General features: G+C 41.7%; 2 protein-coding genes across 7 annotated transcripts; one reads left to right on the top strand and one right to left on the bottom strand.

Annotated features, from left to right (window-relative positions):
* Positions 1-1132: 1132 nt before the first annotated feature.
* On the bottom strand, positions 1133-10960 carry LOC112151713 (peroxisomal succinyl-coenzyme A thioesterase). Of its 6 annotated transcripts, none has more exons than XM_024280749.1 (12): positions 10831-10960; positions 7962-8026; positions 7414-7615; positions 7241-7340; positions 6975-7165; positions 4595-4764; positions 4384-4503; positions 3099-3181; positions 2923-3016; positions 2729-2809; positions 1386-1527; positions 1133-1275 (listed from the first exon to the last, which is right to left on the bottom strand). In XM_024280749.1, the coding sequence occupies exons 3-12, from the start codon at positions 7607-7609 to the stop codon at positions 1139-1141; spliced, it is 1314 nt and encodes a 437-aa protein (XP_024136517.1). In that variant the 5' UTR covers positions 7610-7615; positions 7962-8026; positions 10831-10960; the 3' UTR covers positions 1133-1138. The 6 variants fall into 6 exon arrangements, with proteins under 6 accessions (XP_024136517.1, XP_024136515.1, XP_024136516.1 ...); XM_024280747.1 differs by having other exon boundaries at positions 7962-8137; positions 10831-10957; XM_024280748.1 differs by lacking the exon at positions 10831-10960 and adding an exon at positions 8212-8244 and having other exon boundaries at positions 7962-8137.
* Positions 10575-15527, top strand: ftsj1 (FtsJ RNA 2'-O-methyltransferase 1). The gene is made up of 11 exons (XM_024280756.2): positions 10575-10735; positions 10850-10976; positions 12282-12351; positions 12423-12522; positions 12587-12665; positions 12740-12792; positions 12860-12913; positions 13284-13386; positions 14051-14134; positions 14214-14317; positions 15192-15527. Exons 2-11 carry the CDS (start codon positions 10856-10858, stop codon positions 15444-15446), a joined length of 1023 nt encoding a protein of 340 aa, XP_024136524.1. The 5' UTR covers positions 10575-10735; positions 10850-10855; the 3' UTR covers positions 15447-15527.
* The last annotated feature ends 1328 nt before the right edge of the window (positions 15528-16855 follow it).

Raw genomic sequence — 16855 nt, 5'->3', positions numbered from 1 at the left:
TAGCATGTTGCTCAAATAAATGCCAAAATAGTCCAAAAAGCTAGCAGAATGTCATTTTTTTAAACTTTAAAACCGTAACTTTTTAACATAATGATGAATAATAAACAGGTGGAAATTTTATTCCAGAATAAATCAACTTAAACTTTAAATAACTTTAAACATTTTTCTCCTTGACTTTGACACATGTTGTCTTTAAGACACGCTGCATTTTGAACTTCCACCACATGACCGTCTGCTCCGTCCTCCTCATCTTCCTCACCACCAGAGTCATCCTCACACCACCATCCTATGCTGGCTACACCATCTCCATTCGCCACTTTCTGATCTCCCTCTTGTTGCAATGTCTGAACAAGATCAAATAAACTTTTTCTCTTTCTTTGTGTAAAAACATAATCTCCACGGACATTTCTAAGTCCTCCATCATCTTTTCTTCTGCGTTCCTGTCCTGAACACCAAACTTCTCCATCACTTATTTACCTCCTGTGTCTGCTGATCTGATCCAATCACCACTCTTCTCTCTGGAGGAACGAGTGGCGGCCGTGAAATTCAGAGCAGAGGCTTCAGATTTCCTCCACCAAAACCATACTCGTTAAGATGAACTCTTTCATGTTTCATCATTCTGTTCAAGAACTATTTCATAAATAGACTAAATTCACTATAATTTCACATTTTGTAAAAACAATCTCTGCGTGCGGAATAACAGCTGCAACAAACATCAAAGTACAATTGACAACTCATTAAACTTGAAAAAAATGATTTTTATTAACAGCAAATTCAACTTATTTAAAGATTACCTCCATCCACAAAGGAAGTCATTTTTATTTGGTTTTCACAACTGGTCACCATGAGGTAGTTAATAATTACTTATAAGAAAATGAGGCAGTTTAATCTTTTGTTGAAAAAAAAATGTGACAAGAAATGTCAGATGGACTGAAAAGAGCTGCTGGTTTTAATGCACTTATTTATAGTTTGTGTTTTTTTCAAACATAAAACACAAAAGAAGAAATACAAAAAAAACATAAAAGTTTGAGTCTACCCGTTCCATTTCATCTAAAGACCACAGATCCGACTGCAGCAGATCCACCTTCATCTTCTCAGTCAGCAAGGGGGCGGAGCTCCACAGCGCCTCAGGCTCCTCCTACAGGTGGGACCGGTGGATTGCTTGAGGGTCTGAGCCTCCGTAGAGATTTTTCTTCAGGAATGTCAGGATCTTCCTCCAGGAGTCCTCCTGAGCGGCGGAATGTTCTGGCGTCTTCCCCCCCCACAAAACCATCACTGTGTACAACACAAGCAGGTCAAGTTCATAAAAAACAACAACAAAAACCTCCCAACCCTGTGAGAACAGCACTAGAGAACAACACAACCCGTTGGGAGTGTGGACTCACTCTTCTGGTCCACCCCGGCTCCTCTGTACATGCTGGACGGGGTGTGGGGGGTGTACGGCGGCTCGATCAGGTGACCCGTCTCTGGATAGGACAGAATCGTCAGCAGGTGGTCGTTCCCGGCTCTCGCCATCATCTGCTCCATCTGGAACAGAAGGTCACCGAGGTAAATTCACCTGCAGGACGATGGTGCATACACAAGTACAGCCTGTCTACAGATATATAGAAGTTAAGACCTTTCATGAGCATTCAATTCCAAATTTATGACCGCATGTTTGAAGAAAATGAACAAGTTTAATTTAGCTAATAGATATACAAACACTAACACACCTGATGAACCAGAGGTTTGATAGTTCCACTGCGAACGGTTTATTCTTCTGTCCGACTTTACACATGCGGAGTAAGAGTCGACAGTAGGAATGGGTATTGTTGAGATTTATCAATAATATATCAATACTCCTCATCGATCCGGTTTTTTTATAAATACTTTTCTGCGTAAACAAGGAGGAAGAAGATAAATAAAGTAAAAACATTTTATTTTAGAGTAAATAAAGCAAAAGATCAAAGGCACTGTGCCTCACTTGCCCAGATAGGCAGAGCGCTGGCGAGCCTTGAACTTGTGCGGAAAATGGATACCAATTTGGAGAGACTTTCCGCTCGGATCGAAGAGAGACTGGTCTAAATTTCCCACAACTTGGTCCATGTAAAAAAATCCCCTCAAGGCTCTGCGAGACCAGCCAAGGACACAACCACCAGACAAAATTGTTGATTTGCTGGTGCCCAAAAGTATTTTATCTAATCTGGCTCCCCTGAGCTCAGCGCTTTGGCCTTGGCTCTCCCAAAGCACTTCTGCTTCCTCAGTGAATGAAATGTGGGTTGGATGTGAAGGTCGACATCTGCTGCGTCTTGCCTGCTCCGGCTTATCTTGACTTCAGCATACCTCCTCATCCCCCTCTAGCGCACAGTCTGGAGTGGACAGCGCCTCCAATGGCTGCAGCCCCCAGAACGGTGAACTGGTGGTTCTCCCCTCCCTCATACCCGTCCTACAGCTCATATCACGTGTGCCGTTCAAGTTTTGTGCTTCTTCTTGTATAGCGGGGTCTTTTGTTTCTACACCTATATCCTGCCCCTTTAGAGCACAGTACAGATGTATGTTCTTTTTTTGCCCCTTTTGTACTTTGCCTCCCCCCATCTCCCCCTCTACTTACATGCAATGTTACAATGACAATAAAGGCTTCTGATCTGCTATAAAGAAGCTGTACGCGTGCCGGGTTCACCTCTTTCTTTCTGTTGTCCTCACTACTTTTCACCTTTGGACTATCATTTGTTAAAAAAAATGGGCTCACGTCTGCAGCAGACTCCTGTGTACACCAGTTCTGATCGTCCTCCCCCACCACCAGCAGGAGTGGACACCGAAGACGCCCCACCTGCTCAGGGACAGAAGTCAGACGTACACCACACACCTTTGTTTCTGGAAATTGTTCCTCTCCAATGCTTCATAGGTTTGGAGTTGCTTTCAAAGTGCCACCGTTGTACTCACGTCCGCTTTCATGGAGGGGTCAGAAGGGACGGGCAGTAACAAGCTCCTCCAGATCACCTCATTCTGCTCACTGAAGTTAATCTTCTCTATGTTTCTGTAACAAAAACAGCCCCACCACCTCTGTGTCATACGAGGGCGTTCAGAGACCGCAGAACAGCTGAAGGAGACGAACTTACCTGGTGAACAAATCCATCATTTCCTGAGGGCCCCCGCTAACCGGCTGAATGTGGCTGCCGCTGATGCATACGGCACACCTGAGCTGGGGGGACAAACTCCGCTTAAGCACTTGAAAACATACGGGCGCAAACGTGGATTCACGAAGCAGCAATGCTTCACGAAGCAGCAATGCTTCACGAATCAGTAAAGCTTCATGATGTCTTAAGCCATGGTTCTTGACCTGAGAAAGGTAGTTTGCCCTCTCTCTGTGGGTGGAGTGCTCCTGCCTCAGGTGGTGGAGTTTTAAATATCTTGGGGTCTTGTTCACGAGTGACGGAAGATCTGAGATCGACATTCGGATTGGAGTGGCGTCCGCCATTATGCGGTCACTGTACTGGTCTGTTGTGGTGAAGAGAGAGCTGAGCCAGAAAGCTCTCAATTTACTGGTTGATCTTTGTTCCAGTACTCACCTATGGCCATGACCTCTGGGTCGTGACCGAAAGGACAAAGTCCTGAACACAAGCGGCTGAAAAGAGTTATCTCCGGAGGGTGGCTGGGCGCTCCCTTAGAGATTGGGTTAGAAGCTCGGTCAGCCGGAGAGAACTCGGAGTAGAGACGCTTCTCCACATCTAGAGGAGCCAATAGAGGTGGCTCGGGGCTCCTGGACGCCTCCCTAGACAGGTGTATTGGGCATGTCCCTCTAGGCGGAGGCCTCGGGGAAGACCCAGGACACGCTGGAGAGACTACATCTCTCGGCTGGCCTGGGAATGTTTGGGGTCCCCCGAGAGGAGCTAGAGGAAGGCTGGGGAGAGGGAAGTCTGGGCAAATCTTTGATTAGACTGCTTCCCCGTGAAAATGGATGGATAGACAGGGAAAACAGCAGTGGCTTTTCATGAGCTGAGTGTTAGGGCTGGGTTATCCAAGAAAGAAAAAGTCAATTAATTGAGAACTTTAAAGATTATTATTGATTTATTAACTTTTATTTTTACATTTTTTATTTTATTTTTTAAAATATTTTATCTGTTGCGTCTTTGTGGCAAATGGACCTTGAGTCTGTAATAAAGTATGTAACTCCAAAAATCTTTTTTTTTAAACTCGGGATGTAGTATTATTGCGCCAATTGTGATTAATTAATTACAGACGAAGCACTTTTTTAAATTTAAGGCCCAAATGGGTGTGTGAGAACTAATGGGACTTTAACTTTGATTTTCTGAATTTCAAATAGTCGCCCAGACGGAACACAAACCATAAACTCTCATATCCAGCTCACATATGACAAAAAAAAGGTTTGTGGAGGAGCCTTGCCTTTACAACTGGGGAGTAGACAGCCATCTTCAAGGTGAAAACGGATCCGAGGGACAGACCCAGCATGGCGATCCTGCTTCCCAGAACCTGAGGATGCTGCTGCAGAACTCTGTAAGCCGTCTGCAGGAACAGGAACAGTTATGGCTTTGGCTAAACCAGTGAACATACACTCTGGCTTCTGCAACACTGACCACAACGAGACAATTCTGACCTCAAAATACTGGTTGTCCACCATCTTCCCAGTCTGTGTGGTGAATTCATTGGTCAAATAATCGAGGGCCAGTGAGGCGATCCCATGGGAAGCCAATAGAGCGGATCGGTACTCCACCAACTGTCCTCCTCCTCCCCATAGATCCAGCAGTCCAGGGAAAGGTCCAGGACCTTAGGGAGGTCCAAAACAACAGCACTACACTGAAAGTGGTTCCATGTGTGTTTTTAGTTTTGATTGTTTACATTGTTTGTTGTAAGAATTTCCTAATGACTATTATGTTCAATCCCTATTTTTGTGCCGTAAAGGGTTTTGTAAACAACAACAAGACAAATGACAGAGGTGGGACCAAGTCATTGTATTTCAAATCTCAAGTAAGTCTGTAAGCTAGCGTAGCGCCAACTTGAACTTACTTTGGAGCTTCAGAGTTGGATAAAGTTGGTCGTTGTTGAGTCTTAGTCGATGTTTATCTGCAATTTGATTGGTTTGATTGTCGGATCAAACCAACGTGGCCCTAATTTGATCGGATGTGTTGCTAAAATCTCACAAGGATGTAAACAAACAGACAGAGAGACCACGGCACAGGTTTTCTCAATATACTTTTGTATTCTTGGATTTGGGGGAAAATAGCAAGTCTTTCCGAGTCAGAGGGCTAAAGTGAGAGTCAAGTCATGAGTTACAGATATTAAAGCCAGAGTCAAGTCATGAGTCAGAGCTTTTAAAGTCCAAGTCAAGTATAAAGTCGTCAAATTCATGTCTGACTCGAGTCCAAGTCTTATGACTCGAGTCTCCACCTCTGAGAAAAGAAGAAGGGGGTTTAACATCGTAACCATATCTGTAACCTGGTTAAGCTGTGAAATGACACCGACTTTGACCGAACAACAACCATCATATAGGGCTGGGTATCGATAGTAATTTCCAGAAACGATTAGATTTAATTCACCAGAGCCTGAATCGATACGATTCTGATTATTTATTTTTTTATTTTTTTTATTTTGGTCCTCTCAATTAAATTCGATACAATTTAATTTTGAGTTTATACAGTTTACATATTTAGACACATTTGTTTAGAAATACATTAATAATCTACTATATGTGTTGAATATATTCATATTAATCTGATACAGTTCACATACCGTAAAATGTATCTGTGAAATAATAAGACTGTTAATAGTACACAGTGTTACGTGGATTCTCAGAATGAAAAGTTCTAACAAAAATGTTCAGAGCATTTACATTGTAAACATTGTTCGGCTTCTCCTGAAGGCGGTTTTAGTTTGGCCACTAGGCGGCGATCACACTATAGAAGTATACCTTTGTCAAGAAGAATACGCAAAGAATAACCACAAATGGTTACTTTACAAATATTTTCTTTAAATATTTTGTGAAATTCATGTCTGTGAGTTTATGAAGATCTTCATTTAGTCAGGAACATATGTATATGTCAACCGAGCGTTAGCATTAGCCGTCCTATGGAAAATTCCATTAAACTTTAGCATCAAGCTAGCTGACTTTAGCTTTATGTGCTAAATCGATTTATACTTTTATAAATAGAATATTGATCTATTAAGCTTAAATCAATTCAAATCGATTTGTATCAACCCAGCACTACAATAATAAATTAAAGACGATTAAGGCAATATGCTTTTCTATTCATATCAGTAAGCACTTCATTTGATACTCGATCTGTGATTTATATCAGTGATTCCTGATTATTATCAATAATTTTTTTTTCTTTAAAAATTGCAAAGAATGGCTTAAATGAAAAACAATCTGGAATTAATTTTGATACTTGATCTGTGATGTGTATTACTGATTTCTGAGATAATGTTATCTATACTTAATTCATCTTTGTTGTTGAATTTATTAATACTTTTGGATTTTAAATGATCTCCATTTGTGTTAGTTTAGTTTAAATAATGGATCAGAAATTAAGATAATTTTGATACTTGATCTGTGATGTGTATTAATGATTTCTGAGATAATGTTATCTATACTTAATTCATCTTTGTCGTTGAATTTATTAATACTTTTGGACTTTACTCCATTTGTGTTAGTTTAGTTTAAATAACGGATCAGAAATTAAGATCATTTTGATACTTACGTAAAAATAAAACGTTAAAACAAAAGTGAGATTATATAAGTTTGTTTCCCCTCCACTCCCTTTCAACGAGTATTGACAAACTTAATGCAACACGTTCCAAATAATTCTGCAAATGGTCTTTTCCAATGATATTTCCAATACAAATAACCGTCAGCATATTTTTCAGGTCACTAACTTTTAGAGTCTACTGCATATTAAATGCTATTGAACAAAAAACTGGGTGAGGCTGGCTTAGGGCCTGGTGGGCTCTGCTGATCTCTGTAGTTTCTCTGGAGGTACCTGGTGGTAAGAAGAGGGTTCCCGTCAGCTGCTGCTCTGTGACAGGGATCCGGCGAACACCCGGTGCCATGTACCAGCGCTCCACTACCCAACTGGCCAGAGACACCTGGTCCACGAAGGCCTCTGAGTGATGACCGTTGAACACTGAGATGGCGACCACCATGGGGGTCTGAACGTCCTTCTTTCTCATCCTGGGGGCAAAAGTGTTGTCAGCTCAGACACTTTGGATGGATGTTTGAAAGGGATCCCCTGCACAGCGGACCCACCTGAGACCCGGTTTGCTTCCTGGAACTGGCTTGAGGCTCCAGAGTAGACCCATGGGTTCCACTCCGAGATATGAGCCTCCGACGCTGCAGTCGTCGGCAGCTGTGAAGCAGAAGTTCCAGCTGGGGATTCACTGCAGACATTTGCAAACCCAGAGTTTGTCTCATCCACGTACCATTTATGCTCCCAGAAGAATCGGCAATGTAGTGACCGCAGGCTTCCCACCTGTGTCCGTCTTCAGAGCAGTGGAGGGCGTGGAGGGTCATGGGGGAACCAGGAGGGACATTCTGGACCAGGATGACAAACTCCTCATCCACCAGCGCTCTGGACGGATGGACGGACAGCTTCACCCTCTGGAGACTGTTGTCCATCCTAACCTGCTGGACAAACGGACACATGAATAAAACAAACCTGGTTTCTCATGCTCCTCTCACTCTGTGAACTTTCACCTCCTTCAGGAAAGATCAATAAGGTTAATGAACAACTTAAGAGTTTTTACTGATTACTTTGACTATGGAAGGTCAAACCAGTCTAAAATCTCTAAAGCAGAAGGTGGATTTCTAAAAGTCTTTTCATACAGAAGAGTTTAAATGTGAGATGAACCGAAGATAAACTCTGGAAGATTTCCAGTTAGAGTTTGTGACCATAATGAAGGTCGGTCTCTGCAAGAAATCCTGCAGACAACTTCTTTAAAGTTGCTGATCTGGGTAGCCAAACACTAACCGTGCATGCGCGGACCGCGTGCAACCGTATGGCGGGCGGATGAGTCCGTTTCGGTCTGGAGGATTCTGCAGACAGAGGATTAGGGGATTTCTGAGGATCCGATACCTGTCTGAACAAGAGCGGGCTTCCATGCACAGCCTCTTCTTCTTCTCCTGGTTCCCGGGGGCCGCTGCCACCTACAGTATGGAGCAGACTAGGAACGCGCGTGCGTGACCAAGAACATTTCAGAAGGAAAAAAAAAATAAATTACCTTGAACACGAGTTATCTTTATTATGGCACATTGTTTTTTTTTTCTGTTTTTGTTTTTTTTTTAAGGAAAATAAATCGTAATGTTGTCCTGTTTAGGTTCCTAAAGCTCCACGCCCCCTTTAATGACCTGGTCACGTGACAATTTCCCATGCAGCGTTTGACCTCCACAGTTTCCCAGAGTTTTCCCAGAGAACCATGGTTCTGGTCATTCCTTTTTTACCCCCAATATATACATATATATAAAATTGTAAATACTAAGAGCTTTAGTATAACTTAACCTTTTAACACTGGAGCTCCAGGTCTGCAATTTTTAAGTGTCACTGGCGACGCCTCAGTTAATAGTGCGTTAATTATCTACAACAAGGTTGAACATGTTTCTTGCTTTTGATTTTTCATAATCAAAATATAAACAAAACTCTTTGCGGAATGTTGTAAAAAGTGTTCTGGTTTTTGAGTATCTGTTTTTATGAATTTGAAACTTCCCTAAAATGATCAAAACATTATAAACTAAATCAAATACATTGTTGGATGAAAGTATACCAAAAGAATAAACTCTTTTTTTTCCTTTCAAATTTACTAAAACCGAGAATTTAGAAGAACGCCAGAAATGAAAATCTTCCCGAAAGCTTTTAACGTGTAAAGGCTACAGTCAAAAAACAAACTGTCTTGAAATCCAAACCTTAATCTTAGAAGTTCTTTAAAAGGGAATATGTTGTTTATAATTTAAAAATGAATTTCTCTCACTTTTGGACTGATTGGAAATTTGACTAAACCTGATTTCAGTTTCGGTCAGTTCCTCTTTGGTGTAACATTGTGAGATTGCATTTCTTTTGGATCTGGTCATTCCGGCCAATTCTGGATCGCTGATGAATTTATATAAATAGATAAATGTTAATGTATCAAATTGTCTTTTCTAGCACTTTCTACTGCAACTGAAGTTATGCAAAATAGTTTACTTAGCAATGATTGTTTTTGGCCCATTTTTGGTCAAGTTTACCTTCTGATATTGTTGGCATGTTCATCATTTTGCTGCGTCCTGTGATTTTGTTCATTATTGGCATAAAACTTCATACCTCATACCACAAAGCAAACGGCAGGTGCCTCATTTGTTCGTCAGCCCTTTAATAAATAAAGCAATAAATCAACTTTTTTTCTATGTCCCCAAACACAAACATTTGATAGAATTATACAATTCACCAACTTTTACTCACAATATCTTCTTTGGTGCCCAAATGAAGAACAGCATAGAAACATCTGCATGAACTCTATTATTTGCCAAGTTACTAAATGTACATTTACATGAAGGTCAACTCAAGATTTCCCTATTTTTAGGTGAATTTAAAAACAAAAAAAATATTGAAGCTGTTTAGGGAGGCAAAAATAAAAACAATTTATATTAAATGTAAATATTTACTAAAAAGCAGGAAGCTGTGACTGCAAAGAAGGCTAGGAAAAAGGCTGACAATGACCACAAACAGAACATGAATAAAACATTTTCCTTTTATTATGTAAAATGTTTCTCTCATTGCTCAATTTTGTGTTTTATAATTAATACTTTTCAATAATATGCTGCCTCTTTTTGCAATTAAACTTTGCTTAATTAATTTGTATTAAACCAGGCTTTATCAACTTCTTAGACAGTAAATTTGCTTAATTAATGTTTTCCAGAAATAAATGATTCCGTTTGTAAATAGTATTGGATTCTGCACTAACAAACAGCTGTTAGAACAGTTCAACCATGGTTTTGAAATTTAATCCTTTCTTAATTGTATTTATGTATTTCTGTCTCATCCATCCATCCATTTTCTTGACCGCTTTGTCCCTTTCGGGGTCGCGGGGGTGCCGGAGCCTATCCCGGCTACTGACGGGCGAAGGCGGGGTACACCCTGGACAGGTCGCCAGTCTGTCGCAGGGCCTCAATCACACACACATCCACTCTCACATTCATACCTAGGGGCAATTTAGAATCACCAATCAACCTATGAAGCATGTTTTTGGACGGTGGGAGGAAGCCGGAGTCCCCGGTGAAAACCCACGCATGCACGGGGAGAACATGCAAACTCCACACAGAAAGGTCCCAGCCGGGATTCGAACCGGGGCCTTCTCGCTGTGAGGCGAGAGCGCTAACCACTGCGCCACCGTGCAGCCTGTCTCATCCTCATTTTAAATATTATTTATATTTGTGTTATTCAATATCATGGATCAAATGTTGTTACTTCTCTTGTTTTCTCTTTTATTACAAACCACTTTGTATAAAGTCACTATGATATTTTGTAAGCGAAATATTTGTCAATAAAGTTGGCGGAAAAACGATTCAGTTCAGTAAAAATAGGGACGTATACTGACACCTAGTGGCGACCTTACAAACAACAGGCGAAAGTATTTTTGAACAGGCGCTGCGGCCGCACCGCGGGGTCCTTCCACGTGAGCGCGCATCCTTAGCGGCGAGTAGAACAAAATATTTTCTAGCTTGCTCTTCGTTTTCAACCTTTACCTGTGAGCTTATCAGAGTTTCACATAAGCGGTGAGTGTTCGAGTCCCGAAGATCTGACTCGCGCCAATTCAGAGTGATTAAAAGCGCATGCGCGGCTGAGATCGGTGTAAAGTTAAAAAACTTACCCGAATGTGATTGGCACAGGTCGGCATGGGACGCTCCTCCAAAGACAAGCGCGACATCTACTATCGTCTGGCCAAAGAAGAAGGATGGAGAGCCAGGAGCGCCTTCAAGCTGCTGCAGCTGGACCAGGAGTTCAACCTGTTCACAGGTGAGACATCAACAGGCACCTGCAAAAAGACAAACATCTGAGACAAACATCTGCATTGGGGCAGCCACAAACGATTATTTTAATAGTCGACTAATCACCGATTATGTTTTCCGATTAGTCGACTAATCAGGCCACACACAAAGTGGATGTAAAACACACAACTTAACCATCATTAGCTTTAAACTAACTGAAAACTATATAGCATCACCTGCGATAATGCTAGTGTGAATGCTGTAAGCTGAAATGGAGCCGTTGAAGATGCTGAAATTGATGGCCAAAAATGCAGAAGTTGATGGTGGAATTCACTGAAACTAAAACAGGCAGCTAAAATATTAGTTAGATGCCAAATTAGCCTGAAAAGTGAAAAAAAGCCCAAGTTGGCTAAAACAGGTATCATGCAGCTGAAATATTAGCTAAACCACAAATTAGCCTTAAAAAACAGAAAAAAATCCCTGAATTAGCCAAAATAGCTAACATGTAGCTGAAATATTAGCTAAACTCCAAATTAGCCTAAAAAACAGAAAAAATACTAAATTAGCCAAAATAGCTAGCATGTAGCTGAAATATTAGCTTAACTCCAAAAAGCCCAAATTAGGAAAAAAAATAGCTACCATGCAGCTGAAATAATAGCTCAACTCCAAATTAGCCTTAAAAAAAACAAACTAACAAAAAAATCCTAAATTAGCCAAAATAGCTAGCATGTAGCTGAAATATTAGCTAAACTCCAAATTAGCCTAAAAAAACCGAACAAATCCTAAACTAGCCAAAATATCTAGCATATAGCTAAAAATATTAGCTAAACTCCAAATTAGCCTAAAAAAAGAAAAAAATCCTAAATTAGCCAAAATAGCTAGCATGTCGCTAAAATAATAGCTCAACTCCAAATTAGCCTTAAAAACAGAAAAAATCCTAAATTAGCCAAAATAACTAGCATGTAGCTGAAATATTAGCTAAACTTTAAAATAGCCTAAAAAAATTTAATAGATGTCAAAATAGTTTTAAAAAAACTAGATTAATGCCAGTATAACTTTCAACTCTATTACCCTCTGAATCCATATAATATAAAGTAATGACTAATTGACTATTAAGTTAGACGTTGACTTTTTTAATAGTTGATTAGTTGTCAATTAGTCGACTAATTGTGGCAGCCTTCATCTGCATGGAAACAAACATCTGCATAAGAAGTTCTGGATAGCTGTCGCTGACGGCGTCATCAGTCGTGTTCCTGTCACAGTGGTTCTCCAGATTCCTTCTGTCCTGGGGATGAGAACGTCTCACTGATGCTCCTCTGTTTGTGAGCTGCAGGTGTGAGCAGAGCGGTGGATCTGTGTGCGGCACCGGGCAGCTGGAGTCAGGTCCTCAGCCGTAAACTCAGGTCTCCTCAGATCCTCGGCTTTGCTGCATCCCTCTGAAGCAGCAGCTCTGTAAACGGCTCTTCTCTGGCAGGGGCGATGAGGCGGCTAAGAACGTGAAGATCGTGGCGGTGGACCTGCAGGCCATGGCTCCTTTACCGGGAGTCACCCAGATTCAGGGAGACATCACAAAGGTGAGGAACCTGAAGGAGCCTTTGTCCTTTTGGAAGGATCTTCATTTAGTCCAATCTCTTCCAGGTATCCACAGCTCAGGAGATCATCCGTCACTTTGAGGGCCAACCGGCCGACCTGGTGGTGTGTGATGGAGCTCCAGATGGTGAGATGATCCGTTTGTTCTCACTTGCTTTAGTGGGACTGTCCTCTGATGGCTGGGCTGCTTTGTTTCCATAGTAACGGGGCTGCATGACGTGGATGAGTACATCCAGGCTCAGCTTCTGCTCGCAGTGAGTAAACTCTGACCTTCACCTTCTACAAAAGCATCTTTTGGTCTGACATCTGTGTGTCTCTCAGGCTCTGAACATCACCAGCCATGTCCTGAAGCCAGGAGGAACGTTTGTAGCCAAGGTGGGAGTTTCTCTGTTATCCATCAGCCAATGCCTGAGAAACCACCCAAATCAAATCTATGTGCTGCACTTTTCCTACTAATGTGACTCAAAGAGCTTTACAATTTTATAAACCAAAAGTAAGACAAACGCATACAACCCAGGGTTCCCACTGGCTCTTAAAGTCTTGAATTTGAAAATCTGGAAATGAGACCTTGACAAGCATTAAATGAGTCTAAATTTTGTTATCTTTGTCTTAAAAATGATCCAGTTTGAAACTGACCATTCTGGTCTGAAGTTTTGTTAGATCAGATTAGATAATCCGGCGCTGCATTGGAGCTGGTGAGTGCATCATGGTATGGGCCAGCCCTGACCCGTCGCTCTTCTCTCAGATCTTTCGAGGAAAAGACGTGACTCTGCTGTACTCCCAGCTGAAGATCTTCTTCTGCAGTGTGACCTGTGCCAAACCCCGCAGCAGCAGGAACTCCAGCATCGGTGAGCGGCAGTTTGGGTCTCAATCACAGAAATATCTCCATTTGATTAAAAAATCTCTGGAATGACCCAGAGGATTCTGGGTAATGGAAATGAAGCCTGATGTTGTCTTGACCTCTGACCCCTAGTGAAGAGGTAGGTTGAGGTTGGGCAAAGTGAAACCAGTTGTTTCATCCACCCACCTAATCCTGGACGATATGATCCATATTGTGGGAACTTTAGTGCAAAATGTGTTTTTCTACTAAGAAACTTGAAACTTTTGTGCATTTAAAAAAAACGTTTCTCATTTGTGACGATTCAGTTACTTAATAAAATAAAGTCAGAGAAAAGTAAGCAATAACATTTTTGTCCTTTTTTTCAGAAAATACGTGAATATATACTTTATATCGGTATATCGTGATATATGACGTTATTTTGCGTGCCCCAAAAAAAGAAAAGAAAAAGTAGTCACGAATAGAAAAATTTTTTAAAAGATTTTTAAAACCAGACTGCAGATTTTCCTTTGAAGCCTCCCTCTAGTGGCCGTTTGAGGAACTGCAGCGTTTGGTTCTTCCTGGTTGGCCACAGATTTAAATGGAAGGTGGGAGGGGCTTGTTGTTTTAACATAAGGTTACATGCACACAGCTCAGGGCAGCCCGGTCGTGACTGCAGATCTGTGTGTTTGCAGAGTCCTTTGTTGTGTGTCAGAGGTACTGCCCCCCCGACGGTTACGTCCCCAATATGTCCAACCCCCTCCTGGACCACTGCTACGGTGAGAAGACTCACATTCTCCATCAGACTTTCTGCTGTGACCCGGATCCTTCAGTCAGATGTTTGTCTCTGTTCTGCAGACGTGGATTTTAACCAGCTGGACGGTCCAAACCGCTTCATTGTTCCCTTTCTGGCCTGCGGTGACCTCAGTGCTTTTGACTCTGACAGGACGTACCCCCTACAGGTAAGCCCCCTGCAAGATGGACGGTGTCATTCTGTTCATGTCTCCAGTCACAGAACTTAGTCTTGGTTATGTTCAACTGTAGGAGAACATGTGTGTTGATGATCTCGAACCTGAAATGAAAACAAACTCAGCTATAGTCAGCTTTAGGTATAAAAATGCCAAAATGTTGAAAGTCTAGCAGCAAAAACAGGCTTAAAGCAACAGCACTGAAAACGCCACCAAACGCTGGCCGGTGGGGAGGCTGCCACCTGCTGGATACGACAGGTGTTGCAGAGGCCATGTAAACATTCAATTTTGGAGGGAATTAATCCGTCTGTCATTTGTTTTTCGATTTAAAACCAAAAACTAAAAATGGAAATAACTACTCATTATTTAAAATATTTTGTTTCCAACACGAAAAACCGGATAACGGCTTGTTTCCCCATTTTCACAAATGCGCTTAAATCTAAAATCACAAAACGGACAAAAAACCCTCAGACACAAACACAAATGAGATTTTTCTTCTGGGGTCACGGGGTTGCTGGAGCCTGTTTCGACTACTGATGGGTGGAGTCAAGTTACGCCTTGGACAGGTCGCAAGTCTGTTGCATGACCACACAATCACTCCCACATCCATACCATGGGACACTTTAGAGTCACCAATGAACCTATGGAGCATGTTTCTGGACAGTGGGAGGAGTGCCCAGAAAAAAAGAAAAAAAAACATGAATACTCATCACAAACAGGTTCCAGCTGGGATTTGGACCAGGTTCCTGTGAGACGAGAGTGCTAACCACTACTACTAAGAAATACAAGAATGTTGTTGTTAAAAGAAATCACTTTGGGTGACTTAAGCATCTTTCGTTGTATCTCTCCCATTTCTTTCTTTCTTTAGCTTGATGCGGACACAGAGTATCGTTACACCCATCCGCCACAGCCTCCCATATGCCCTTCTTACCAGCAGGCCTGCCACCTGCGCAAAAACAACCTGCTGTCCAAAGAGGGCGCTGCAGTCAACACCTCCAGCCAGAGTCAAAGCAAGAGACAACTTCCTGCTAAAGACCTCGACTCTGTCAAAGAAACAGAGAAAAGAACTGAATCATCTCCAGGTGTTCAGATCACCGGATCATCTTCTGATCTGAAGGATTAACAACTGTCACTAACAGCTGAGGACTTTTATATCAAATAGTAATTTTAACTTGGTCAATTAAAATATTACAGTGTCGATGAAGGCTGTAAACTTTGTTACCAAAACCATTACTCAGCTCAATAACCATTTACTGTGGGTAATACTGTTGAGTATCAGTAATGACTGTTGATCAGTGTTGGAGAAGTACTAACTCATTAACAATCAACGATTTGATCACAAACAGGTGTTAATTATATCAGTAATGACTAACAAACTGGTGACTGAATGTTTTTCACACCTTTACCTTTCTCACTGAAAAGCAAATACTCAGTCATTTACAAGTCTTTGACTCAAATGTTTACTCAGTTCCTATTGACCATGAACTCAGTACATTATGACCATAAACTCAGTCCCTAATGACCATGAGACACGCTAGAGGTCTGTACCATGCGTGTGCTGTGAAAACAAACCGCTCAGTGGAATCCAGGCTTAACTGAGTGGAAACGCTCACCAGAATTAACTGGACCGTCCTGTACTACTCCGACTGCTCAGTGGAAACGAGGCTTTAGTCCGTAATGACCAGTAACTTAATCGCTGATAACCATTAACTTTATTCCTAACAATTATTTGGGGGTGACAGTGACTCAATTGGTAGAGCAGGTCGGCCAATGATCGAAGGGTTGGTGTTTTGATGAGCAGGTCGGCCAATGATCGAAGGGTTGGTGTTTTGATCCCTGCTCCCTCCAGGCAACCGTTGTGTTGTGTGCTAGGTAGGACACTTCAACCTCCCTGTCTCCTCCAGTGTGACTCCACTGGTGTGTGAATGTGTAATACGAATGTCCCCGTTATGTTCAGAGGAGCTGTAGGCACATACAGGCAGCCGCACCTCTGTCAGATCGCTCCAGGTAAGCTGTGGCTACATCTGTACCTTACCATCCCCAAGTATGAATGAATAATGGATATAGATTGTAATATCTTTGAGTGTCTGGAAAAGTAAAGATCAATCTAATCCATTATTATTATTATTATTAACTTAGTCCCTAATGCTCTGTCACCAGGATTACATAACATAGATAGTCCACATTTTTGGCTGTCATTAGTTAACTAGTTGTACTTTTGGGATTTTTAGTTGTCACCTGTTCCTCTGTAGGCTAACTGTAGGGGTCTAGCAGGGGGTCAGTGATGTTCTTCAGATGGGCCAGCTCCAGTCACTCGAAGGACTTCATGACACAGAGGTCAGGGTCGATGGTCAGGAGTCCTTTGATCCATTAACAAGGACTTCTTAGGAACTGGGATGATGGTGTATCGTTTGAACTATGTCTATCTCCAGAAAGATGTTCAAGATCACGGTGTAGCCAGCTGGTTATATTGTTTCCTTTCATGTAAGTTAAACTTATCACAAAAACATTATTTTTGTTTTGTTGCTTTAT

The sequence above is a fragment of the Oryzias melastigma genome, linkage group LG6 (assembly GCF_002922805.2).
Source record: "Oryzias melastigma strain HK-1 linkage group LG6, ASM292280v2, whole genome shotgun sequence".
Classification (NCBI taxonomy): Eukaryota; Metazoa; Chordata; class Actinopteri; order Beloniformes; family Adrianichthyidae; genus Oryzias; species Oryzias melastigma.
Note: the sequence above shows the minus strand (reverse complement) of the source record. Positions and strands in the feature narration are given on the sequence as shown.